At 51.1% G+C, this 26,746-nt stretch overlaps 1 protein-coding gene across 6 annotated transcripts in view; it reads left to right on the top strand.

The window, feature by feature from the left end:
* PRDM16 (PR/SET domain 16) overlaps positions 1-26,746 on the top strand; it is a gene marked incomplete at its 3' end in the record, with an annotated part of 304,481 nt that overhangs the window by 147,318 nt on the left and 130,417 nt on the right. For 4 of the 6 annotated variants that reach the window (XM_080921062.1, XM_080921060.1, XM_080921065.1 and 1 more), the window contains exon 3: positions 6,084-6,134. In XM_080921062.1, coding sequence (XP_080777188.1) covers positions 6,084-6,134 — 51 coding nt within the window. The remainder of the gene's footprint in view (positions 1-6,083; positions 6,135-26,746) is intronic. The other 2 variants (XM_080921061.1, XM_080921063.1) reach the window with 1 other exon arrangement.

The raw sequence follows: 26,746 nt of genomic DNA, 5'->3' as shown, positions 1-26,746 counted from the left end.
GGTGTCCCAACAGTATGATCACACACCCAGAACTGCCCGTGAACAGAGTGTTCTTGGATCATCTAAAAGCAGCCATCCCGTGCCCAGCTTCTGGGTCTGTACCACTGTGCTGGCCAGGCAGCACAAGGCAGGCCTGTGCCTGAGGAAAAATGGTTGGGCATGCAGCTAAGACCCACTGGCCCCATCAGGCTGTGAAGAGGGCCAGGCACACCCCATCCAAGTCGATGGGTGTGGGATTTGGGTTCCACCACACCCTTCGCTGGGAGTGGGTTTCATGGGAGATTTCTGAGAAAATCAGCACCTCGCCTCACACAGAACTAGAGACCAAGTGACCCAGGGGTTTTGGCCAGATAGGAGGGCTTTAGAAAGTAATATGATGTCAACATCCCAGATCTCTCAGAAGGAACCCTGGGGGTGGGGGTTGGGGGTGGGAAATGCCCCTGAGGAAAGGAGGACTGGCCAAGTGCAGACAGGCAGACAGACGTGGAGACCTCTCTGCATTTCAGGATGGTGCTCGGCTGCCTGAAGTCCTCTGCTGCTGTGCTAGACTGTGTAAATATTTTTCTTAGGAGGGGAGAGAGAGACTCCGTTCATTAGACAGCTCTCGCTTGTACGAACTGAGAAGTATCTGTTTAGGCATAAAGGCTAAAAACAGTGTCTACCGCTCTTTTGAAAAAAAAATCATTTCTGCAGCTCAAACACAGCCAAGCTGGTTTTTTTTTTTTTTTTTTTCAAATGCAATAAATAAACAATTATGACCCCACTCTAGCAGCTGAGAGCTCAGGAGTTTGTGTCAACACGGCCGGATCCTTTGCTCTGGAAGCCAATGTTGGCCTGGGGATTCAGAACATCTCCGGGTTCCCACTAGAACTGCCAATGGGAAGCTTCCCAGTTCTGCTCTGGCCAACACTCCAGTTATGGGAGTGTCCCTCTCCTATGGAGATCCGGACAGGCGTCAGGTGTGGGACAGGGACGCCTATCAGAAGGGAGGGACACATGGCTGTCTTCAAATGTCTGCCCCACCCACTTTGTCCCTGCAGAGCCCATGTGACCCAGGAACAGAGAGACCCACACGCTAAAGCTCCCTGTCCTCAGGCCCTCTTCTTGGCTTTCCCTCTGCCAATGATGAAACCTGGCCTTTTCTGCCTCTGGGCTCATGCATGAAGGAGATGCGTCCCAGAAATGTCAGACAACCCAGGAGATGACCAGCTGCTGATGTCGTAAGGTCTCCCTTGAAGGGGCTCGTGCACCACAGTCAGAGCAGGCAGAACATCCTGACTGTTAGATGCTGGTATGGGAAGAAAATTGTGGGTGAGTCTTTAAGAATTTTACCTCCCAGACTTGGGCGGCAGCTTGGGGGTCAGTAAAGCATTTCCTGCACAGATATGAAGACCTGAGTTCAGTCTCCCAGAACCCCCGAGTAACAGCAACAAAATCAGTGTGTGGTGGTACATATTTCTTAACCCCATGCTGGGGATATGGAGACAGGATGATACCAGACAGTCCAGCTGAGGTAGTAAGTTCCAGGCCAGTAAGGGGCTCTGCCAGCAGTATACAAAGTACATGTATGCACATGTCCCATTATCCAGAAAAGAGGGAGCTACTGACAGCACAAGGCTATTCCTTCCCAACAGCTAGCAATGTTTAAATCAGGCTAGCCCCCATGTGGTCCCATTCTTCAGCTTATGAACAGAAAACCCTGCAGGCTTCCTAGGGGTCAGCGCTACTGTTGACAGTGGGGGTCAGCAGACGCCATTCTGTGTCTCTGCCCATATTGTCCTCAAAATGACCCTGAGCTCTACAGCCCACAGCCTCCTCCAGTTGGCAAGCAAGGCTCAGGGCCAGTAGGTATCACAGACACTGTTCTCTTCTCCCCATCCAGAAGAGATCCTAGAATCGGCTAGGTTCTAGGCTTTGACAAATCCCTGGACACAGAGAAAGGACTTCAAAACAGATATGGAAGAAGCACAGGCTACAGAGACATGGGCTATGTGCAAAGACCAGACAGCAGCTCAGAGTAAGCCAGGACAATGTTCCTAGTGTGGCTTGTCTAGCTTTGGAGTAACCTTGTGTTGGGACTCATGCTGGCTTCCTGTCCTAGGGTCTGCTCCCAGATTCTTTGATGGGAGAGATGTCTTCTGGGATCCATTTGTGACACCAAACAGAAAGTCAGCCCCCCTTGGGGGACATGCTGGAGTTTCAGAGCTGTATGCCTATGAAATGCCTGTATGGATGTGTGCACGTTTCACCAGCCTCTTAGAGAACAGAGGGTATTTATTTTAAGAGTCAAAAAAAAAAAAAAAAAAGATGTTTTGAGCAACCCCACTTAACTAAATCCTGGCACCGATACTCGAGAGAGAAGCTAAATGCCGCAGGTCAAACCTCGTTTTTTGGCTAAAATGTTCAATCAAAACACACCTAATACTTCTGCTAGGGTGCGGGGGAGAAGTTGAGGGCCTCGGGCAGCCACTGCCAGCGATCAGCAAGCCAGCAGTGCGTACACCGAGGCCGAGCTAGCAGCATAAAGAGGGTTTTCAGTAAACGACAGACCAGTCAGGGAGGAAGCCAAGGCTGAGAGGCTCCGGAGTGCGTCCGGCGGTTTCTCCACCCAAGGTCAGCAGCCGGTGAGGAGGCCTCATTAAAGATATTTTTACCTGGCAAGGCTGGTATTAAATCAGAACCCCGCTCAAACCTTCCCTTGCAGGAGGGCTCTGGAAACTCATGAGGTGCCAGCTTCCTCTGAGGGTGTGATGCCTGGTGCCCCAGTGACTACAGAAGCCTGCCATGTGGTACTTCCTGATTCTTCGCAGCTCACAGTGTGTCTCAGTCCGAGCTGGCATGCCCCACAGCCCTGTGAGCATCCTACTCACAGTATGTGTAAAGAGGCTGAAGAACAGAGCCCCAGCCCCTGTCGCACAGCTAGCTAGGCTCTGTGACCTAGGAAGCACAAGGTCCCTCTTACTTGGTGACTCTCGAGGAATTGGGGATGAGGTTTTTAATGTCTCTGTGTGTGTGTCTACATCTGGTCGACAACTCTGGGGTCGGTAGGAGCCATTGCCAGGGCTGTGCTGACTCCTCTGGGAATGAAGGAGCCCATAATGGTGTAGCAGATGGGTTGTTTTATCCCATTGACTACTTCTTAGCCTACAGATCATGCTCATCTGTAGGTCCATTGGACACCATTTCTGTTCCACCAAGTCAAAGGATAGTAGGCAGGTCAGGAGAAGGCTGTGCGGCCACTCACAAGCTGTCTTGCCAGAGCATCAGACACATCCCGTGCCATATGAAGCAGGCACCAGCCTTTTCCTTTCCAGGAAGGAAGGAACCTCTCTGAAAAGGTTCTTTCAGAGACAGCCATATACACTGGAATTCTGAACTGGTTCACAAGCAGGTAACACGCCCTTCCCAAGGAGCCCTGTTGGCCGCTGGTCCCCTTGCACGCATCTTGAAGCTTGACTGAACATACAGAGAGCAAAGCGGGCAGGTTTGCAAAGCACAGTTCTATGCTTGGCTCCACATGTATGTGACACAAGCCGCAGCTTTCACGTCAGGAGGTTTAGCTAGTGACAGGGACACCCCCTTACTCTTAGAGATCCCTCCGAGACAGGGTGGGTTATCCCTTCTGGTAGGTCTAGGACAACTCCCCCCCCCCTCTTGAAGTAGCAGAACAGCCAGGGGCACCTCATACCCCACTCTATGTCCGACCCTTCTCTCCAGTGTCGAGCACTGTGCTGATATCGGTGTGTTGGTACAAGGAGACTGTGGAATGCCACCGAGCAAGCTCCTTAGGCTGGTCCTAAAGCACCACATGGTCTCCTGTGACCTGTCTGCTGACAGGTTCAGCAAACACAGCATACTCTCAGGGACTTTGCAATTAAGTGTGTGTGTGTGTGTGTGTGTGTGTGTGTGTGTGTGTGTGTGTGTGTGTTCCTGAAGCCTGGGGCCCTAAGAAAGGATCTTAACAGAGATGAGTTGACCAGTAGAGCATCTAACTTGGTCAGGCAGCTCAGGATTTTTCACTGCTGGCTGTCAGTAAAGGGACCTCCATTCAGTAAGCTAACAGAGTTTGGAGATGGGCACCAGGTTGGGAATGGTGCCTGCCCCTTATTGGACATAAAGGACAACAGTTTCCACAGGCAGCATCTTCCCAATGGCTCCTCACTGCCTGGCTGTGTCTTGTCTTCTCAGCATGAGGCAACCCTTACTAATAAATTCCTCCTGACTGAAGCCAGACCACTGAAAGGCAAGTGAGCTGATGGCCCACAGGATTGGCAGTCACCCTGCCCAGGGTTGGCTGCAGCACACAACTCCCACCCTGCACATGTTTAGCCAACAGGTCTCCATCCCTGCTGGGCACAGCACCCAGGGTGCAGATTGGGATAGGCCAGTATCTGTGTAGCAGGAAGAGGCCTGCTAGGGTGGTCTTTGCCACCAGCGCATAAGTGGAAAAGGGGGCCTTTCTAGGGTTCAGTGGTCACTCAGTCTCAATGTGTCCCCCTGTCTAGATTTATAGAACCCTTCCACCCTCCCTGGCTTTGAACCCATAGATGGTGCAGAGGCACAGCTGTCCACAGCTCAGCTCTGACTGGCTGAATTCAGCCAGGCTGAGCAGAATCTATCACTGCTCTCTGACAGAGCCTCCTCTGAAGGCCTGATGCTTGCGTTGTGTTCACCTTGCCTCTCCCCAGTCTTGCTTAGAGTCACCCTCCAAACCAGAGTTTAGGAGTGTATTAAAAACAAACGTCATAAAATTCCCAGTGGGTTAGAATTCCCAGCATTTAGAATATGGCCTCTTGTTATATTATAGCTGAGCCAGGCAGAGCCTGTTTGGTATGCTACACTTTGGTTCCCTGGACGGCCTGCACAGGCACATGTGGGCGCCTCAGGGAAGTGTGAAGGGAAGGAAGAACAGCCCTAAGGCCAACACCACTCCTCACTGTATTTTTCAAGTATGGTTTAACATCTTGGCTCCTGTTCTTATGAAAGAGACATTATAAGTTACAAACACGAGTCTACGTGCTGGCTTCTAGTCCAGCAGGAAAAGTCCAGTTTCTACCACTCCTGTGTCATTTGTCATCTTACTTAGCTTCGGCACTTCACGTCTGGTCACTGACGTGCCAGCGCTCTAGAGCAGGGTTGGTGGCTTTCTCAGAGGGTAAGTGGGGTGAGACGCCACAGCTGCACAGCCCAGCGCCGAGGAAAGATGCAAGGGGGTGCAAGGCTGGAGTTTCTTCTGCCAGACATGTCTGTGAGGGAGAGGACAAGGCTCTACACTGCCCATAGCTGGATAGGGAGGGTGTTCAGTGGTCCACCAGGCGCCTTCATGATGTCGGGCACCACAGCTGTGAGGTGCTTCTTCCTCCGCAGCACACGTCACATCACCATGGAGCAATGAATGACATTTTGCTGACTCGGACTCCAAGGGAGTCCTGTGCTTGTCCCTCTCTATCTGCTGTCTCCTGAAGCAGAGCTGAACCCATATCCCACCCCCACCCTGAGTGTGGCCTCCTAAGCCACACTGGAACCCCCAGGAGCTCAGGGCCACGCTTGACGCCTAGCTCATCCCTTAGGGCTGGACTAGCCCAGAGCAGAGCCATTTCTACACATGTTCCGCTTGCAGAAGCTCCAACTCTGCTGTCCTTTCAAGGTCTGAGCCCTCTGCTTGTTGCAACCAAGGGTGGCCTGCCTTAAGATGCCACAGAGCCCAGACCTCAGTCTGAGGTGGGTTCTCACACACAGACCATGGATTCTCAACAGAGCAACACCTGGTTCTCTGTTTAGAACAAGGACATTAGGCAGATGATCAGGGACACACAAATTTATGTCGATTTTTTGTGGTGGAGGTAATGTGACTAGCTATATGAGCCTGGCACATGAGGGAGGAAGGGGTTAACCTAGTCTACAATTCCAGGTAGACCAGGTTAGCCCTTTCCTCCCTCATGTTGCTTCTGGTCTGGATATGCTATCACAAACTAAAAGTTTTCTATGGGGTCTTGCCTTTGTCCTGGCAGGGGCATTGACCTGCCCATGGTTCTGAGCCCTACCCGTTGGTTGCTAACTGTCCTTTCCGATTTGCTTTGCAGCAGATGCTGACGGATACAGAGGTATCATCCCAGGAGAGCTGCATCAAGAAGGTAGGCGGACACCCCCTCACGGCGTCGCCCCAGCACCTTTTCGCGAAGCTCCTGGTGGGGCAGCTGTGTGGTCTTGGTTGTTTCTGAATCACAGGGGGCAGACACAGTCCATGAGCAGGAGTATCACCTGCACACGCTGTATGGATGCCATTAGGGGAGACGCTCATTTTCACAGTGTGAGCAAGGGGGTGTCACCCCACCAAGCACACCCAGCTCTTGAGAACAGAGGAGAACCCCGTGCCCGTGGGAATGGCTACAGACTGTGCAGACACATGGAAACCAAATAAAGGCGGGTTGTGTTTATTTAACTATCTTCAGTGGATTCTCACATGAAAAGAAGACTGGGGTCAGGGGGGCACAAATTCAACAAATCCTTGTGCTCTGCTCTTAGCTCCCAAAGAGGGCTCGAGCGTCACTTTAAGTAAGCAAAACCATTAGGCGAGAGAAAAAGCATCTCGACTGAGCGTTGTCTACGCCTGCAGAGGGATGGACCTGGGTGTTCCAGGGACATAAGCAGAGGTGCGAGCACACCTAAGTGTTCACACTGCAATCTATGTGGCAGCAAAGAGATGCTCAGCTCCGGAGCCTTCCTGAGCTCACTCACCAGGCACTGTGTGCAATGCACGCGCACACAGTAAGACACTCACGAGCGCAGGCTCGTACAAGCATCTTATCCCATGTTCAGGATCTTCCGACGAAGATGCTCAGGAGCGAAAGTAGACACAGAGCTGTTTGCACACACCCTACCTGGAAGTGGTGGGGTCTTAGCTCGGGATGCTGGGTATGCTCCTGCATCAGCACCACTCGGTCCACTGTGTCTTGCACTTGGGGGTGGCACCACTCAAGGAGCAAACAAGTGTGATGTGCTGTAGGTAGGATAGGCACGTGGGCGGAGCTCTCTGCCAGGCATGGGACCTGCTCTTCCAGGCTGCATTTTGGGGGGAAAGTTTTGACAGTGGCCCTTTCTCCCTTTCCTTCCTTCATCTCTCCCATCTACCTTTTACCTGTACCATGGGTCAGATCCTCACCTCCCGCTTTGCCTCTTTGGATAAATTTCCTAAAGGAAAGGGGTAGGGGCTGGAACAGAATTCCTTGACTCAGGAATTGTGGGGTCGTGAAGCACAGTCTACTTCACAGACAGAGCTGGGCAGTGTGGTTCTCACCCAGACCACCTTGTCAGCCAATGGGGGTGCCTAGCTAGAGGCTGTAGGGAAAGGAGGACTCTGGAGAATCCATCTAGCCTGGGTAGAGAGGTTAAGGTAGGAGGTCAAAGGTCAAATTCAAATGTATGGTGGGGGGGATAGGGGATGGGGGTGGGGAGAGTGCTAGATGCTCTTGAGTGGATACAAAGTAACCGGGGTGGGAGGCAGGCGCATTGTTTGAGATTCAGGCCCTTTTTGTCTCCCCCTATATAAAATGTGGTTCTGTGATGGCTTGTCTAACTCTGTCTCAGCTTATCCTGTGAGCTGCTCAAATCGTGAGGTACTCTACAGCCAGAGACCCACTTGATGCTTGGGCCACAGAGCTGCCTCCGCTGCAGGTCCCCATGTCTTTGAAGCTGCAGACCAGGCTGAGTGAAGGTCTGCCTCAGAGCATCAGCGGGCCAGCACCAGGGCCTGGAGGGAGCCAGGCTGACTGGCTGCAGCCCAGAAGGGTTCTCAACACTCAGCCCTGCCCCCTTCCTCCTTCTGCCCTCCTGGAGGAGGGAGGTTAGGGGCTGATTCCCGGGTCTGGGGGCTTCTGCAGCACACCCAGTGCTGCTGAACAGAACAGTTCCAGACATCTGTTGGGCATTGTGCTTCTCCAGGGTCACAGGACAGGAATTAAAACCTAGTCTGAGGTCTGGAGCTGAGTGGTGGGAGTTAGAAGTCAATAGCAGAAGGGGGCACAGGTGCCTCTGAACTTTCTTCCATCGAGCTGGAAATGTCTGCTTGACCAGCAGTTTGTTCCTTAAAACTGTCGTTGTCGCATATTTGTGTCTCTTCCTTATTGATACCACCACACACCCTCGATGGAACCGGAGAGTTCCTGCTGTCCTATCTTGTAGTTTGGGTTGCCTGAAGGAAGACGTGCGCACTGGTGTTAAAGAGACAGGAGTAGGGAACCGTGGGGCAAAGAGGCACGTAGGGGCTGTGTGTCCTCGAGCTGGTCTGTGGCCCTCTCTGAGCTTCTGCCAAACGCGGTAGATTTAGTTTAATTATTTTTGGCTCTTGACACTGATACAGGACGGAGAGGTGGGGGAAGCTGCTGTTGTGAGTATTAAGTGTTAGAGGAGAGGTTGCCACAGAGGCACTGTACTCTTCTTAATTTATTCAGAATGTACAGGAGAAGGAGCTCAGGACAAGGCAAACATGTGTGTGTCAGGGTTCACATTAGAGACTGCAAGCCTGCACTAAGGGAAGCTCCGGCTGGTCTAGTCTATCTCCCCTCTCCATTTTGTTCCCCTTTGTCCTGCCCTGGACCTGCTCTCCTGCTCACCCCCATTAATCCTCCTGTCTCTTACTCTCAGCCTTCCTGCGGGCCCCATTGTCCCTAACATTGTGGCTTCAGACCCCCAGCTTCTGCGCCTGTGTTCCAAACTTCCAGTGTTCAGAACCCGGTGCCATCCCTGCCTCTGTCCTCAGTGCCCTCAGGGCAGGTCTCCTGAGCTTCCCCAGAAGTCACTTTGGCTGTGGTTGGATCCGGCCATGCCCCTTCTACACTGGAACCCAGGACCTCTGGGGCTGCCCCTCTTCCAGTGACTCTATTTGGTCTGTTTACTTAGAGGGAAGCCCGGGGGCTCCTGGAGAGCAAACATCTGCGGGAGATAATCTAGCGAGCTGTCCATCCATCACTCGGCCGCCCGGCTCCCTGGGGAACACGCCAGAGCCCATAATAAAAAGGCCGGGAGAAGAGGCTTTGGGGACGAATAAAGAGCCGTGTTCAGGGCTCGCAGAAAATGGATGGAAGACATTATTAAGGCTCAATGGCCGCCTTATCAAAATCCAATAGGATAGACATTTGGCAAAGGCTTAAATTTATTCTTTGACTTTCTGGAGGGTTTGGATTTATCCGTTAACAAGAGTGTAGTCCACCCGGGGAGATGGTATCAGCCAAAGGAATTTTGATTCAATCTCCTCAGTGATATGAAAAGGGAAACACAGGGCCCCACGGCCTTTCCCTTGGTCCACTTTATCTTGTTTTCTTTCAGCGTCTTGCAAAGGAAGGAGGTGTTAATACCAGGCGACTGGGGAGAAAACACAAATGGAAGGAAGTGACCCTTTTCTCCCCTCCCTTTCTCTGCTCCCTCTCCGCCCCCAAATAAAGAAATCAGGCATTTGTACCATTCTGGGGAGCCTGGAAAGGCTCCTCTCTGGAAAAGCCCAGCTAACAACACTTCTAGTCCATGGTGGGAGGCATGGAAGCTAAGAATAAATCGAGAGGGTCAGTGCTGGGTCCATAAATCTCTTCCAGGTATTATTTCGTACAAAATGCTACAGGTCGTAAAAGCCGTCTGATAGCCCCCGAGTGGTCCAAACGGGATGATCGATTGATGTTTATGAAAATCTGTGAGATGGTTATTTGGGTGTTAGACCCGTAGCCTGTCCCACTGGGCTCAGGGACCTTTTCCCCAAAGTTCGGCCGTGGATGAGCGCCTCTGGTGTCTGGAAGCCCGGCTAGAGCCAGGGGTGTGTACTCAGTCAGCTAGGGAAGTGGCAGCCTGGGCAGCCGTGCAGCTACCAAGTGGCTTTTGTGCAATAATTATTTGGATGTCACACATCCTGAGATCTAAACAGGGCCACAGTGGAGTGAGCTGTTGGCCTCTGCAGACCGTTTCTTCACAGGGGAAGCAGGGGTTGTTTTATATTGTTCCTATGTAGCTGGGGGGTGAGGCAGCAGGCGCGCGCGCGCGCGCATGCACACACACACACACACACACACACACACACACACACACACTGGGGCTCTGCAACAAGGCTCTGACCTGAAGGATCTGAATGGTACTATTGGACCCGGAAGGCTCTGGACCACCACCCATAGCTCGGCCATCCTGGGTTACACTAAGGGCTGTCACTGACGTGAGCTTAGAAACCTCTTTCTCCCCTGCCCTTACCAGCCAGCTCGCCAACCATCACAGCGCATAACTATACTGCAGGCTTTTTCTACAGACTCTTTATTTAAAAAAAAAAAACACAATAAAATAAACAAAACGCCCCCCCCAAAACAAAACCAAAAATGCCACCAACACAGCAAATGCTGTGATCGAAATTATTAATTTGCATGTGGGGTCAGTTATGTCTTTATGAAACACAAAGTGTGTTTGGCTGCCCCCGAGACAGCCCCGAGTTGATTTTGATAATCTCGGGCTGAATAGACTTGCCTCGTTGCAGTAAGCCAGGGACAAAAGGCTGGACAGTGGTTGAAAGCCCTTTGAGGACATGTCTCTCTTTCCATTGTTCTGGGGTTGCTGATAAAAGAACCCGGAGTCCATTAATTCAGTGAATGAACATATAGCAAAGTCAGTCCCCTCTTGAGAACAATAATGTTGAGGTCAGCTTCAGTTGCCATGGAAACTAAGTACTCCTAAGAAGTTTGCATCCTTGATTTTGCTGAATCAAAGGCCGCAAAGTGAGGAGGTGTTACACTGTGCCAAGACAGCAGAAAGTCGGGAAGTGCTGCCTCCAAGGGTCCCTTTTCCTGAGGGGCCGGGGCCACTGGCCTTGGGACCCTCAGTGGCTCTTTGAAACCAGCCTATGTCTGGCTTGTGAGGCCCCTTCCAGGATTCACTTTAGAGATAGGCAGAAAGCTGTCTGGGGGAAGGGCTGTCGTGGAAGCTCTCGCCACCCCGATCGGGGCAGCTTGGGGCCCCAGTTGGACTCTGACCTTATCCCCTTGCAGCACTTGAACTAGCTTCTTAGGGCTTGGCCTCGAACTGTGGCCCCTTTGCAAGATGATAAGGGTGACTAATGGCCCGTTAGTGTGGCCCCAGTGAGTTATGAGCAGCCCCCGAGCCTGGTGATGACTGTATAAACGAACCTCCTGAGCTGAGGTGATGTTGATTACTCTCACCCCCACCAGAGGCTCCCTTAAATCAGCCCGAACCATCAGATTAGGTGGGCAGAGGTGCAGCTAATTAATTTCCTGGTGGTAATTTATTACCTGCTGCCGTGGGTGTTGTCTCCAGGGCCCTGCAGGTTGGATGAAGGCTGAGACAATACTCAACAACTGGAGGTACAGGGCTGGGCGTGGGGGCGGAGGCCAGGGAAACTGTTTATTTCCACCTTTCTTCGAGAAATGTCAGGTTTTGCTTTCTCAAAAACCATGAAAGATCTGTGGGGAAGTCTGGAGGTAAAGGTCCTAAAGGAGGTCAGGAGGGGTGCCAAGTACTGGAAGCTGGCCAAGCCTACCTTCCCTGGGTTTCCATCAGGGAGGGGAGAGCAAGTGCCCCTGGAGCCTCTTCTCGGGCATCAGAAACTGTCGGCCGAGAGACTGGCTCCTTCCCCTGGAGTTCTGGGGTGGGAACCATTATCCTCTACCTAGCTCATCCTCACTCAGGAGCCAGGCCCTGCTCTTGCTTCAAAGCCCTTGGCTTTGAACTTTGAAAAGTGACCACATTGTTCCCCCTCTGAAAGCGGCACATAATACAGGCCCAGTGTTCTGCAAAGCCTGGGGAGTGAGTTGGGTCTGGAGGAAGCAGTCAGCACTGCTCTAGAATGGACAGGCTGGACTGCAGGGACCATAGAATGGGCAGATTCTCCATAGAGATCGGGGGGGGGGGGGTGGTTATCCAAACTCAAGAGGCATCTGTCTCCAAGGCAGAGATGCATCTACAGGACAGAGTTCAGAGTGACCGGCTGTCCAGCCTCACAGCAAGCCAGCATCTATGTACATATAGGTGACCCCGTCACTGTGATCCAGGCAGCCCTTGTAAGAGAAGACAGCCAAGTGGCATGGCCTCTCCCGCACCCGGATCTGAGGCGTAAACCCTCAGGATTTATTGGCTACATTACTGGCTTTATAGGAGCCAGATGGAAGCGTCAATAAAGTCGGTCCGTAATCTTCAGGTGTGTGCAATACCGAGTTAATTAAATTGTGCCACACTATTAGGAGAGAAATATATATTGGCTGGAGATTCTCATTAGACTCTTCTGCCCTAAACACAGACTCGGCCAAGTCCAGAGTCTTAGGCCTCGATGGGGAGGGTCAGCTGTGCCCTTCACCCGTGCAGACACCTGCCCATTGTTTCTGTCATCAGCGTGCATGATGTGAAGACACTTTGAGTTCTAGACAGATGGTGGGCACCATGTTCCCCTGGGCAGGAATTGTTATCAGCTTGAACACCACAGATACCTTGGACACTTCCCTGCAGCCAATCATCTTATCAATGTCCTGATGACAGGGTTGCATCCCTGGAGGAACATCTCACAACAGGATACAAAAGTCGAGTCTGTTTCCTTCCTACTTGTGGTGCAGGCTAAGCTTCCCAGGCCTCACAGACAGCTTCTTCGGTCCTTTGAGAGCACCAGAAGCCTCATCCTCCTGTATCTGTGTTTAGGGCAGAACCTCTTAGTGCTTTGCCTCCGAGTAGGATTTCGGTGGACCCTAGAATCTCGGAGATGGGGAGGCTTCCATGGACAGCAGCTGTCTGGTTGGCGGGAGGTCTCAGGAGGAGGCAGGCCATTGTGGAAAGCTGTCATACCTTCATTTCTAGAGCCTGCTATTAGAGAAGACACCTGCCCTGGGTTCAGGGAGGGTAGCCATGGGTAAGGGCTGCCCAGTCCTGGGAGAAGGCACGAGCCCACTGACTTCTCAAATGGTGTCTTTCTGCTCGCCGATTCCCCTAGGGCAGCAGTTCTCAACCTTTCCTCATGCTGTGGTGACCCCCAACCATAAAGTTATTTTATTGTTTCCTTTTAACTGTACTTTTACTGCTGTTATGAATTGTAATGCACATATCTGGCATATCTGATATGACCCTGAAAGGGGCCATGACCCCCAGGTTGAGAACCAGTGCTTTACAGGGTAGAATTGGCTTCTGCATCCATCTTTGATACTCCTGCTCTGAGATGTCCCGCATGCAGCTGCTGTCTCAAGGTCCAAACTCTAATGTGTGGAGCACATCTGTGCTTTTCCTGGGCCACAGTAGAGGCAGGAAAACAGTGTGAAAGGGAAACAGACAAACATGATGGTTTCTGCCTCCCTGTCCCCCAAGGCACCGTGTGGCAGGTGACACATATACAAGCTCATCTATACTGTGGCCATTTACAGAATGCCAGCCTTGTGACATGCTTACTGTCACCCTGCAGACACACTTATCCAGGTTTTACCGAACAGGAGAACAGGGAGATGATGGGATAGGTCCCAGTGTGGCACTGCCAGATGCTACCCAGTAGCCAGATTGTAGCAAGGACTCAACTGTGTGCTCCGTGGTCCCACAAGGCTCCACCATGCTCTGCAGCCACATCTGGGTCCTTGTATTGTCAGAGTCAGAGTGGCTGTGCTCTGTAGGCCCAGCTGAGTTCAGGACCTGCAAGCCTGAGTGAGCTAGAGTCACTGAAACTGGTGTACCAGTTAGTTCTTAGTTCTTGTCATCATCAGGTTAGAAGACAAAGCATTTTAGGAGCCAGTGACTTGAACTAGTCTTTCTGACTCACTCGAGCAGACAAGCCAGGATGCTTATGGTTCAGAAGAGCATGACTCTCCTCTGAAGGCTGGGTCCAGTTGGATATGAATATTTATTGTCACCTGTATGGGGTGTATGACCCTGATCAGGGTGGAGGGGAAGAGGTATATAGGCTCACTTCTATGTCTGAGTTCAGAGAGAGCATATGGCCACTCAAGCCTTGGCCAGCAGGGTATGTAGGAGTGAACACTGTCTTTCAGTGTTCACTTTATGCCACAGGATGAATGGGGCAGTGGGCTTCCTGAAGGAGCCTGTTTAGGCTGACACCTGTCTAGCTTGTGGGTCACAGATGAGGGCCGTGCCATCCTTCTGGATGTGTTCAAAATGAAGCCAAAATCAAGTAAACCTTAAGTGAAGAGACAGAAAGAGTGAGGAGCACACAGCCACCCTACCATCACATCAGCTGCTGTAGCTGTACCTGCCCCTTGCTGTACTCAAGCCAACCTACAGATGTCCCTAACCCTTGGGAGTGACTGTCTTATCCTCAAGCAGAGACTCTGGGCTTCTCTGGAGCTATGGGGGAAGTGGGCTACTTGCTTCAGGAGATGTGAAGTGAATCTTCACAGGTATCCTAGGGCCTTTTGCTGGGAGAAAACATGCCTGGGGCTGGGGAAAAAAAGAAGCTCAGGGTAGCTCCTGGCTGGTTGCCATTGATTAATGGTTGCATAGCAAAAGTGCATAAACCAAACAAACCCAGTGTCTAGCATCCACAAAGTATCATCTAGACAACTTGACATCAAAGAATGGGCTTCTAGTTCAAACCACAAAACTAAAAAAAAAAAAATCTTAAGGGCATGTGGACCTATCACAGATGAGCATACAGAAGGACCCATATCTGTCACACTGGAATTAACGATAAAAGAGGCAGAATTATCAGAGGGGGAGGGGCAGAGTACACAGGCCTATCAGAGCTAAGAACCACGCTTTAGAATGCTGACAAGAGATACCAGGCAGTGTCCAAACGTCCAAGTCTAGAGAAGGTTCTACTCAATTGTTATCCTGAATGTAAGCCTGAATTCTGGTCAGCTACAATGTATCAATATATCAATCTATCAGTATTGGTCAGTTACAATGTATCAACATTGGCTTATCAACTGTAACAGGTATGTCTGAAGCCCTAGCAGGGACCTTGTGTTAACTGTCAGGAAAGCTCTGGTCAGGGCTGGAGCAGAGCCATGTGCAGCTCTGTAAGTGTGCTCATGTTTCCATAAACCAAAACTTGTTAGTGGGGCGGTGGCTCAACCAGTACAGTTCTTGGTGTGCAAGCATGAAGACCTAAATTCAGATCCATTTAAAAAGTCAAGTGTAGAAACATGTGCCATAATCCCAGAACTGGGTAGACAGGGACAGGAGGACCTCTGAAGGCTACTGGCTAGCCAGTTTAGCCAGTTGGTGAACTCCAGGTTCTATGAGGGATGCTGAGCTGGTTAGAAAGATGCCTACTGTTAACCTCTGGCCTCTGCATGTATGTATGCACATATGCACATATGCACATACGCTGATCATGAAAAGGTGGCGCATTATACCATGTGTGAAATATACACAAAGATGTATATGCATAAGGAGGCTAGAAGGAAATATGCACCATGTCAGGCCGCTTCCTGGTGATATTGTGAGGATTGTTTCCAGTGCTAACTGCATGAGGTGGGCTGCAGTTGCTGATATGTTAGGGCACATAAAGTATACTTAGTAGTCCTGGTGGTGGGGGTCACCGGGCTTGGCTTTGACGTAGATATTGGGTGACATTCTGCCAGCTGAATGGAGACACCTTGGGCAGAGATATAGGACATTCCTATGGGTATAGGAGAAGAGAACAGTCAGTCTCTATAGCCATGCCCCCATAGATCTCTTTGCCTCCCATCCTCTGGCCAGAAAGTTCCAGAACCATCCTGAGGAGCTGTGCTGGGCTTCTGAGAAAATGAACTTTCTGGTAGTTTGTAAAGTTGCTGCATTTTGAAGGCTGTGGCTGTAGTGTGGCTGTCCTTCCCGACAGGCTCTCTCAGGGACTTCTTGAATGTTAGAACCCCCCAGCCTACCAAAATCCACCTTTGCTTCCTTAACTCACTGAACAAGCTAAGCACCTACTGTGAGGAGCGGGGAACTGTCCGGGGTGCTGATCTGCCCAGGGTGCACGCAGAGACCCTGCTCTTTCCTGTCTGTCACACCCCACAGTATGCCTCACACGGAAACATTTCTAAGACCCTCCTGTGCCATTTTCTCTGGGCTATTTTTAATATTTTTTTCCTTTTTAAAAATTTTTGGATTTTTTTTTTTTTTTTTTCATACATCCCACCCCCGATCCAACTCTTCCTTTGATCCTCCAGTGTCTCAAATACATGGCTCCTTATTCTTTGGTGGTAATTGTTAAATATTCATGTGCATACCTTGGTAAATACAACTCAGTAATGTCCTTTAGTGTTGCCCACGTATCTTTAGGGCTCACCTCTTGGGATTGGCTAACCTGTCGTGGGGCTCATCCCTGGAGAAAGCAGAGTCTTCCTCTCCAGCAACCATTAATTATCTGTAACTCTCTTCGTGGTAAGCCCCGTGCCATAGCAATTGTTGTTTTCTGTCTTGTTTAAGCAACATTTTTGAAGCTCCCTGGGTACAGTTTCCCCATCACATACAGAAACAATCTTCTAGTCCACAGTTCAGGTCCTTTGGCTCTTAAAATCCTCCTGCCCACTACTGTGCTGTTTCCGGACCTTACCTATGGTGGTGTAGAGCCGTGTTGTCGATGTGTAAGCAGGGCCAACCCACAGTCAGTCCTTGACCAGCATGGTTTGTGTCTACTGTAATCTTTTCATTTTAAAAGTTATATTTGTGTGTGTATGTGTGTGTATATATGTGTGTATGTTTATGTGTGTGTATATATATATATATATGTGTGTGTATGTGTGTATGTGTGTATATGTTGTATGTGTATATGTGTGTATGCGCTTTCGAGGCAGGAATGCCCCATGTGCAGATGGGCCAGGCTGGGCCTCTGAGCACCTGTGAGCCAGGAGGCCCCGCCTAGTCACAGGCAGCTTCTCCTCCACACACAAAGAGAAACTGCTAGGCTAACAAATCGGTTTTGGTAAGAGGGAGTTCGGCTCTTAATTTAACAGGTTCAGCATGATGTGCCGCTCTCTTATTTAATACTCCCTATTCCTCTGACGATAACCCTCTCTCTGCCTCAGCCCTTTGTATGCTAACGGGATTCGTTATCCACCTGACACCCACGTCCATCAGCCTTCCGCACCCAGCAAACAACAGCTTCTTCTCACCCAGTTAGCAAGATGTTGCTCCAGTGTTTCTTGATAAATGAAGTCATAAAAAGCAAGACTATTATTTTATGTTAGAGCCTCGGCTCTGCGATTTCTGAGCAATGGCTGAGACTTGGAGGATTAGCCTCAGAAATGTTTGCGTTGTTGGGGACAGAAAATTATCACCTAGACGGAGTCTGGCATGGTGTTCATCACAGGCCAGTGAGAGGGTGGAGGGCTCAAGGGCTACAAGACCTACTTCCCAAGACTCAGGATGAGGAGGGAAGGGGTGAGTGCCTGCGCTTGCACCATTTACTTAGAAGGTCCGGCATGCCATGGCCAGACTCTCCAAGCTGGGGGGACTCTGGGTTCCTAAGGCCCTGAAAGGGCAGATAATTATCGGGAGAGAATCTGAAGCGTGGGCACCCCAGATCGCTGCAAAAATAAACCGAGGAGGAGGGATTTTGAATAGCGTTCCTCCTTTTGTACTTCTGTTTTGGACAAGCCGTGCAGAGGCAGGAGCGAGAGGGAACTGGCAAGGTGGAAGGAAACATTAAATTAGACCTCCGAGGGAGCAGGATTGGCGGCCGCCTGGGGCAGAGAAGGGCTGGGGGCGTGGAGCACCTCGGTCTCGTGGTTGTCCATGTGCAGCTCCACGGGAGACTGTGTCCCTGCCCGCTTAGATAACCTGGGACGGGGCAGGCCTGAAGGAGACAGTCTGCTGTTGGGGGTGGCAGGCAATGCAGCTGGAACACTGTGCTCGGTAAGGCGAGGCTGAACACGCCAGGCAGGCATACTCTGAGAAGGGGATGGCAGAAGCCAACCTGCCCATTCTTGGGGCCACATCTCAGGAGCTGGAGGAGACTCAGCTGCTCTGCGGGGCAGTGGACAGGTGCATTCATTCTCTCAAGGTTAGCCAAATACAAAGAGGCATCCTGTCCCCAATTAAAAAAAAAAAGCCACTTATCCAATGCACTCAGACTCCCAGTACCCACTGTGCCCAGAGAGGACCCAGCAAATGTTGGCCTAGCAGCAGCAGCTCACATCCTGGGCTCCTCAAGAACCACATGCCAAGAAATTCCATGTTCCTGATGGGCCCCTCATGCCCCTCCCCCGGCCATCTCTACTCTTCCTTGTCTTTCGGCAGTGATTGTTTCGTGACTCCACTTCCCTGACCCAATGCTATAGAAAGGGTTGTTCCTCAATTTGCCTCCTTGTTAAACTGCCAGCTCTTAATCCAGAATTCAACTCAAAGACCGACCAAAGCTCCCGCCCCCACTGGGCCCTGGCTTGCTACACTTTTCTGTGATCTCTCTCACATAGGGGAGCATGGCCTTTCTGTTCACCCCACCGAGCCCCGTCTAAGTGGCGAAACCAAGTGTCCAGAACCATAGTCCGGGGTGGGGGGGTATGAACGGCGTGGATCCCCGTCCTTTGAGGACCACAGTGTCAGAGGCACTGCGGAGCCTTGTTTCTCTTACCCCTCTGGTTTGTCTTGTGGAGATGCTCCAGAAGTCTCCAGAGAGCCCGTGTGTGGGCACGGGGATTAGTAGTGGAAAGGACTTAGCGGAAGTCAACATTTCCACAGATGAGGGAACCCTGTGCCAAGCAGGTAAATACTCTCGGATGGGGGAGATAGAGACATTGGGTATCTTATCGGTGAGGAGTCCAGGCTGTCTCGTAACAATGTCTGAGCATAGCCCTTCTTTCCCACCCACACAAACAACATTAACCTGTCGGGTGGGGAAGGCTTCAGGAGACATAGCACAAGTGAGACCTGGAGTCAGGGGTGAAGGAAGACGGGTCCCTTAGGTCCCTGTGAATGCCCAGTTTATTGATCTTGGGGGCACATAAGCCTAGTGAGCTCAGGGTGGGGGGGTCTTAGCAACATGTGTGCGTGGTATGGGCCGAGAGAGAGCCAGAGGTAGGATGGGGTTGTATTAGCTAAGAGCCTAATGGGGTGCAGGGCAGAGGTGGCTTGTCCTTGAGGGGAGCTTTTCTGCCAGGTTCATGATGGAGGACACAGTAGGGAAAGGGGTGTGCCCTGATGGAGAAGAAAGCTGGGCCACCGTGAGGAAGCTGGTGCCAGTGCCCTGGCACGCAGACACTCGGGGTGATGAGGAGTTACCCAGAAAATGTGCAGTGCTGCCAGCCAGAGGAGAGACTCTCGCTGTGGACCGCCCCACTCATCCTAGGGAGTCGAGGTGCTAAGGTGTGATGATTGTGAGATCTCGAGAATAACACAGAGAGAGGTCAGGGCCTCGTGTGTGGACAGCACCTGCGGGAGCCTCAGAACCAGCTTCTAGTTACGTCCAATATCAGCAGCTGGTACCCCATGAAGCTCAGCCCCCCCTTCACCAACAAGGGATGCCCGTCATCCTAGGTGAGGCCACAGGGTCACTCTTTTCATTAAGTCCCCATTGTTTTGGGTCCAGCCAGGGTGGTAAGCAGCCCAATCGCTTACTCAGCAAGAACCGTCCTAGCTGTGGCCACCGTGAATGCATAGCTAATAACCGTGTTCTCGAGAAACCACGCTGCCTCGGAAGTTCAGAGATGGGCCTTGCTCCTGGGTTGGTAATGAGAACTTAATAAAAGTAGGATTTTGTGCAACACTGGCCTTCTGACATCTTAATCTTTATTAAAGAGACGTAAACTTCCACAGAGCTGGCGGGTCTGCCTGGCACAGCCAGGCGCCAGGAGAGCGGGCAGAGGTGGCCACGTATGCCTAATCCAGCAAGAAAAGCTGAGCAGGAGCCCATGTTCCCCTGGGCGTCTGGTGCTTACCTCAGCAGACGTGAATTAATTACCAACCCCGAGAGACCCAGAGAGGGCTGTGTGCACAGCACGGTTTACACTAGAAAGGGACTGATAAACAGCCAGGGCGTTAGTGTCAGGCTTGCACGGGAGGGGGGAGGGGCTGGGGTGCCGCGCAGTGGTCAGTGTCTTGCATTTCCACAGCTTTTCTTCTCCATTTGGGGAATGAGTCTGGGTTTCCTGATGCCAGGCACTGCTGTGTGTGTCTGCCGTGAGGAACTGGAATAGGGTGCCCGTGGAAGCCTGACTGGCACCTTTCTAACTTTATTTGGTGCATGAGTTCATGTGTGTCTGGGTATATGTGCATGCCTGTGCAGGAATGTGCATGTGGAAGTCAGAGGTCAGTACTGGGTGGTATCTTTACCTTTCTCCACATTGTTTTTTTTAAGAAGTGTGTGTGTGTGTGTGTGTGTGTGTGTGTGTGTGTGTGTGTGTGGTCTGCATGTGTGTATGTGTGTTTTGTTTGCATGCCCACATGTGTATGCATGTATGCCTGTCTTGTCTGCATGTGTGTATGTGTATCACATGTTACCCTCAGAAGCCAAAAGAGGGCACTGAATGCCCTGAAACTAGAGTCATGGAACGTTGGATGCTGGAAACCTAGCTCAGGTCCTCTGCAAAATCAGCAAGTGCTGTTAACCGGTGAGCAGTCTTTCCAGCCTTCCGCCTTCTTCTTTGAGATGTTTGAAGCTGGACAGTTGAGCTAAACTAACGGGCCAGCAAGCCCCACAGTTGCCCCTGGCTCCACCTCCCCAGTGCTGGGATTGTGGGTACACACAGCCGCACCTGAGGGTGAGCAGCACCCAACACTTCCACTGGGTTACACTGTGTTACACGTTCAGCACAGTCGCTGCACCCTTTTATGGTGCCTACTGCTCTCCTTTCTCCTGCTGTGTAGGAACAAAATGTTACAAAATGATACATGTTTTCATTCACTCACCTCCACGTGTTCCAGGTTTGCACATCCTGGCTGCTTGCTGCAGCCTGGTGGTTGGTGTGCCAGACAGACTCCGTACCTGGCCTCTCTGTTCATTCATGTTGCTGTGACTAGTGCTGCATGCTCATGGGTGTGCAAGGACCTGTGTGAGCCCTGCTTCCTGCTCTCTTGGCGGTGTCGCACAGAGTGGCTCTTAACACCTCTGGCAATGTGGTCGGCTTGCAGGGCCTGAACTGTGTCAGATCGCACTGTGCAGCCTGTCCTCCTCAGGTGCCACATTCATTTACCCTCCTCAGAGCCGCTCATGATGGGACTGAGTCCTCGGGTTCTCTCTCCGTAAGCCACAGATCTATGGAGAACCGTGTCAGAGACTGAGGACCGTCCAGCCGTGGCAAGCTTCACTCAGACCACTGTGATGGATGGTGAGGGAGACTCCAGGCCAGGTCAGAAGTGTGACTCTGGCAGCCATTGTTCCACTTTCAAGAAGAAGCTGGAAATGAGAGTCCCTCAATCCATCTGATAGCACTGAAGTTTAAACACAGACATGGGCACATGCACGCAGGCCCTGGCTAAGCCACCCAGTGCTGGCCTTCTAGGCTGCAGGTTGCAGCTCAGCGAGCATCATGTCCCGTGGGTCCTATGGAAGCGCCCGTTTGTTATCTGCTAATCCACCAGGAAGAAGGGCAGTGTCTTTGTCAGTCTCCGAGCAATTAGGATAATTAAAAAAGAAAGCTTATTGGGTAAACATGCTCTGGGATTGTGACCCCTTAATTAATGGACTGCGGGGAGAGATTACAGCGTAGTAAGATAATTAACACGCGCTTGGGGAGGAGAGGACAGGGCCACTTGCTGGCACAGGGCTCTGAGGAGGGCAAGCAGGCCCACAGCCCCTAGGCGAGCAGGCCCAGCCTGGCTCTGGGAAAGGTTGAAGCCTGCCCCCATTACTTGGAACATATCCCACTCAACAGGAGACTTGATCTCCTCCTTGGCCTTTAGGACCCTACTGGTACCACTGTAGAGGCTCTGGGTGGTTTACCAGAGGCTGCCCTGGGTGTCTCCCTCTTCTCATCTCTATCTGGAGGTTCCATGGTGGTACCCAGCATATTCTAATGTTCCTAGAACTGTAAAGGTGGATGGTCCCAGCCTTCCCAATTAAGCATCTTCCTGAAGCCAGAGAAGCTTCTACTCTCTGTACTAAGGACTGGAGTAGTTTAGATTATAAGTTGTATCCCAGAGGCCCCAGACCTAGCCTGCCTATAAAATAATACAGAAAGATTTTTCTCATCTCCAGGTCTTGTAGAGATGGCAGCTCAGTCCCTGTCCCTACCCTTATACTAGCAGGGGACAGGAACTGGTACAAGATGTGTTCTGCTTTCCTACAAAAGTCCAGACAGTGAAGCTAGTAATATGCTCGTCTCTGAGAGCTAGCTGGTCAGTCCTGGGGAGGAATAAGATCTCCTTACACATGGGCCCTGCCTGATCCATGGTCTGAATGCATGACTGGGGAAATGTCTGAGATTTTTAGGGACATAGGCAGGATCAGGGTCCTGTTTCCAGTCCTCTGGCTCTCTTAGGATCAGAATTGAAATTGCCAATTCCCTCCTGACAGATATTCCTCAAGAAAACACCCAAATGTGCTGCCTGACTCACACACACCCTCATACACATACACAGCTACAAAGTGAAACCTGAAAGGCCTAGGAGGTGGGGATGGGCCCTCAGGTCAGCTGTGAGAAGCACCGTTGCTGGCCAGGGGGCTAGAGGCTCACAGGAGCAATAGGAGGATGACTTCAGACTATCCCGGGAGCTGGACAAGGCTGTAGCTGGTGAAATGAGTTATCCCCCACAGTCCCCACCCAGTGACCTTAGGCACTCAGTCTGAGAACGAGACAGAAGAGACAGAAGCTGGGGCTTCATGTTTTTAGTTTCAGTTTAAGGCAAGGCCAACCGGAACCACCTGGCATCAGACTCCTGCCCCAGAATCAGACTGAAGTTACCAGTCATACATCCAAGTTAGCAATGGCTCTGAGACAGGGTCCTTGATACAGGGTCTCTACCCTCAGCTGCCACACTGACTGCACAGCGAGTTCCCCACATAATGATAGGGTCCTCTCTAGGTTGCTTGCTGGCTGTCGGCCTGGGGGCTTCCAGGATGAGGGAGGAAAGGGCTCTTGTGATTGACTCAGAGGTCAACAGCTTCGAGGAGTCTCTTAAATGCTGTCCCGAGAGGGCTGATGGCCTGGACGTTCTATTCCTGGGCCCTGGTTCCATTTCCTACAGGACAGGTGTAGAAGGACTTTGCTGTCACGGGCCTGGGGACAGTGATGTAATTTTTACTAGTAGCACAGTCCAGGGCAAGGTGTGTCATAAGAATGGGAGTATAGGATTGCAGCATTCTCCACTGAAGTTCTTGGGACCCAGAAAATCTGTACCTGGGTACAGAGGCAGCATCTACACATGGGCAGCGTCTTCTGTCAGGATCCTTCCAGGACCCCTTCTATTCCTGCAGAGAACCTCCTGGTGATCCAGATCTAGAAGTACCGACCTCCCAGGCTCTGTCCCAGTGAAGGTCGCAGCAGTGGCCTGCCGTGATCATCACATCAAGTCTGGGCTCACACAAGTTAGGACAGCCTTTGTGTCCCAGCTACCTTCTCTCAGGTCTGAAATTTTAAGGAGGGCATAAAAGCTTTTCACCCGATGCCCCATGTCCTTGGAGGCGGCAAGATAGAGTCTCGGTCTTGATATAGGGCTTAGAGCCACACGCTAGGCCCTGAACATACTGTCACCCTTGCCTAAGTCAAGGGACAGCTTCCATCGCTCTGGATGCTGAGGGACACTGGGTAGCTAGAGTCACAGCTCTGCTGGTCCCCAGCCTGGGCCCTGGGCATTGCTCAGAGCAGAGTCATAGCATGCTGAATGGGCTTTCTCCGAGGTTTGACAGGGCCCTTGGCCAGTGAGCTGCAAAGTGGTCACCCTGACAAGTGAGCTATGCCTGCTTTCTCAGAGCTACCCAGTAGGCTTTCTACCCCTGTAAGAGTTGACCTTAAAAGAGTCAAGGCTTTGGTTACTCTGTGAGACACACCACAAATGACAGAACCATGACATCCACCAACCCTCAGAGACGGTATACATGTGTGCTGTGTCCAGAGCATATGAGCATGAGTATATGCATTTACATGTGTGTATAAATGAGTCTGCACACATGGACATTTTCATGTGTGCATGTGTACAGGGAGTACATACATGCATATACATGTGTAGGGGTAGGTCCTTACATGTGTTTTGTGAATGTGTATATGTGGTGAGGTGCATGTGTACATGTGGGGGGTATGTGTAGGTGTGAGTGTGCATATTTGAGCATGTGTGTCTATGTATGTGTGTGTATGTATGTATATAATATATGAGGACATATCTGTGTGTTAGGCTTCTGTATGTGATATGTGACTATCCATGTTGGAAGAGCATATACATGTGTTTGTGAGTATACCTGTAGTCTGTGTATGCATATGCCTGTAGTCTGTGTGTATACATAAGGAACATACATGCATGCTCATGTGTTGGAGCATCTATGTAGGCATGTATGTGTATGTGCACAGGCTGTACATGTGTGCATGTGTACGTGTGTGTTAAGACAGAAAGGGAGAGAGAGGGAGAGAGGGCCAGAGGGAGTGGGTGCTGCTTGTTCCCTCAGCTGCTGAAAGTGAACCAGTCACATCGATCTGTGATTAATGAGCCAGGATCCAAGTTCTTAACTAATTAAGTACATTAAATAGAAAGTCCCGAGAAACGCGAGGAGGAAAAAGACGAATACAAGACACTTTTCAAAGCTTCTTTAATAAAAAGTGTATTTGGGATTTGACCGTAATGGCTGTCCTGGCTTGCCAAAACCTGACGCCCTAGCAGGTAACTTTCGTCAGGCAGATCTGAAATGGTACCTAAATGAATTAGCAATAAAATGGACTTAGGCCGAGCAGTAGGGGCCTCCATTAATCTTGGGTTAATCACTAAAGAGGTGCCATTCACTTTTCTTAAGAAGCCACATTTTTCTCCCCTTGCTGGCGACCAGATTTCATAAAGTAACATATTTCTAATGAAAGGTCTCTGCTTGAATTAAACCCTGAAGGTTTATGCAGATTTTGCGTTTGATTACTGCTGGCATGGGCTCTTAGCCGGCTGCGGAAGGAAGGTCCGTTCTGAAAGGGCCCCAGCGTGCAGTTCATAATATTCTTTGAAATAAAATAGCTCACTTGTGCTTAGTGGCTTTAATCAGCCCTGACTTTTGATAGTCAAACAATAGCTAATTACAGTAGCACCTGCCTTCCAGGCCCTGTCACGTCGGCTCCTGCCGGAGAGAGGCCTTGTCTGGAAGCTGCGTGATCCTCAGACTCTCCCCGCACAGGGGCACGAGAACTGACACTCAGCAAGTTTGGTAGCCATTAGCAAAGGGTTATTTTGCTGCTGCCGCTGTATTGCTGCTTTTCCATTACATTCTTCTCCTTTGTATTTTTAGGGGGATGGGGGCGAGGGCAGGGGACAGAGAAAAGAGGCCTTGGGGTGTGAGTCCTGAGTCCTTTGATCCCAGCTGCCTGGCAAGTGTGCTTTCTCTGAGGACTCAGGATGCCTGGTACGCTGTGTTTGAGATTCTGAATGGGGTGTTGTGACCCCAAGAGTAGACCCTACACAGAGAGCAAACCGATGCTTTCAGGTCGCCGATGGACCACTCCAGACAAGGGCATAGATCCAGAAAGCTCTCAGGGCTGGCCCGAGAGGGCTGTTTTCCATGTAGGATGTGCCACTGATGTGTGGGGACCAAAGAGACTAGCCCAGTGGAAATCATAAATTACTATCTCATTTAGATCTTTCTTTTCTCATTAATTTTGCCTGGCAAATGAGCTTGGGTTTTCTAGAATCCAGCCAAGTGAGTAGCATCAGCCCATCAGCCCTGGGCTTGACAGGCCCTGTGACAAGTTCCTGGAAATGAGCAAGGATGTCGTGGGAAGTGGTGGGCGCCATCCTGCAAGCACTGGAAGACCTGACCCTTACTCCTGCACACAGAAGCTTCTACCCACCCGCTCCCCCCACCCCCCACCCATCCCAGACAGAAGCAGCAAAATGTGGATCTGACCGGATCTACCCAAGGCAGAGCAGGGCCACAACAGGTCATCCAGTGTGGGATACATTCCTGGGAGCATGGTTACATTACTGTTTGTTGCTATGGGGACAGTGTTGGGCACATTCAGCCAAGCCAAAGGTCCCACTAGCATCCAAATTCCTTCCAGAACACCATCTAATTCCTGTCTGGAAGAATATTAAAGGGACACAAGGGTCTTCTGCCTCTACTTCAGGTGGTCGAGGATGCCATGGAGACTTAGAGGCAGAACGGAGGATAGGAAGAGAGCCATGGGCCACGGCTGGCCACAGGGACCCAAGCATAGGGAGCAGAGACCAGAGCTGTCCTGAACTGCCTCTACCAGAGGTGCCCTCCTGAGCTATCTCCATAACAGACAAGACAAAGCGTCTCCTCCCTGAGGTTGTGTACACACGCCAGTCAGTACAGTCGGTGGCTATACCTGTTTGCCAGCAACCCACCAAGTTCCTATCACTATACGGGCGCCATTTCCCTTCAGCTGGCTTTGCTCTCTGACACTGCATCACGTTAACAATTACCCACTGCTGGCACTCGCCGAGGCCCAGCATTGGAAAGGCCTCTGGGAGGGAGGGACAACTGGAAGGCTGTTTTCTGTTACGGCAGGTTTATTTTTCCTCGCAATTATGTCTGACTAAAATGTCCTTGCACAGGGGTCACTTCCCAAGAAAAGGCCGATTCATCTTGCTTCGGACAGCCCTCTCCACTCCAGGCTGCTGCCAGGGTCTCCCTAAAAGCTCAGCCCATAGGAGGAGACCTGGGCCCAGTGAGGGCAGCTTTGATGGAGGGGCTTCTGGATTCACC

The sequence above is a fragment of the Micromys minutus genome (genome assembly GCF_963924665.1).
Source record: "Micromys minutus genome assembly, chromosome: 9".
Classification (NCBI taxonomy): Eukaryota; Metazoa; Chordata; class Mammalia; order Rodentia; family Muridae; genus Micromys; species Micromys minutus.
This window is presented reverse-complemented; position numbering and strand designations above follow the sequence as displayed.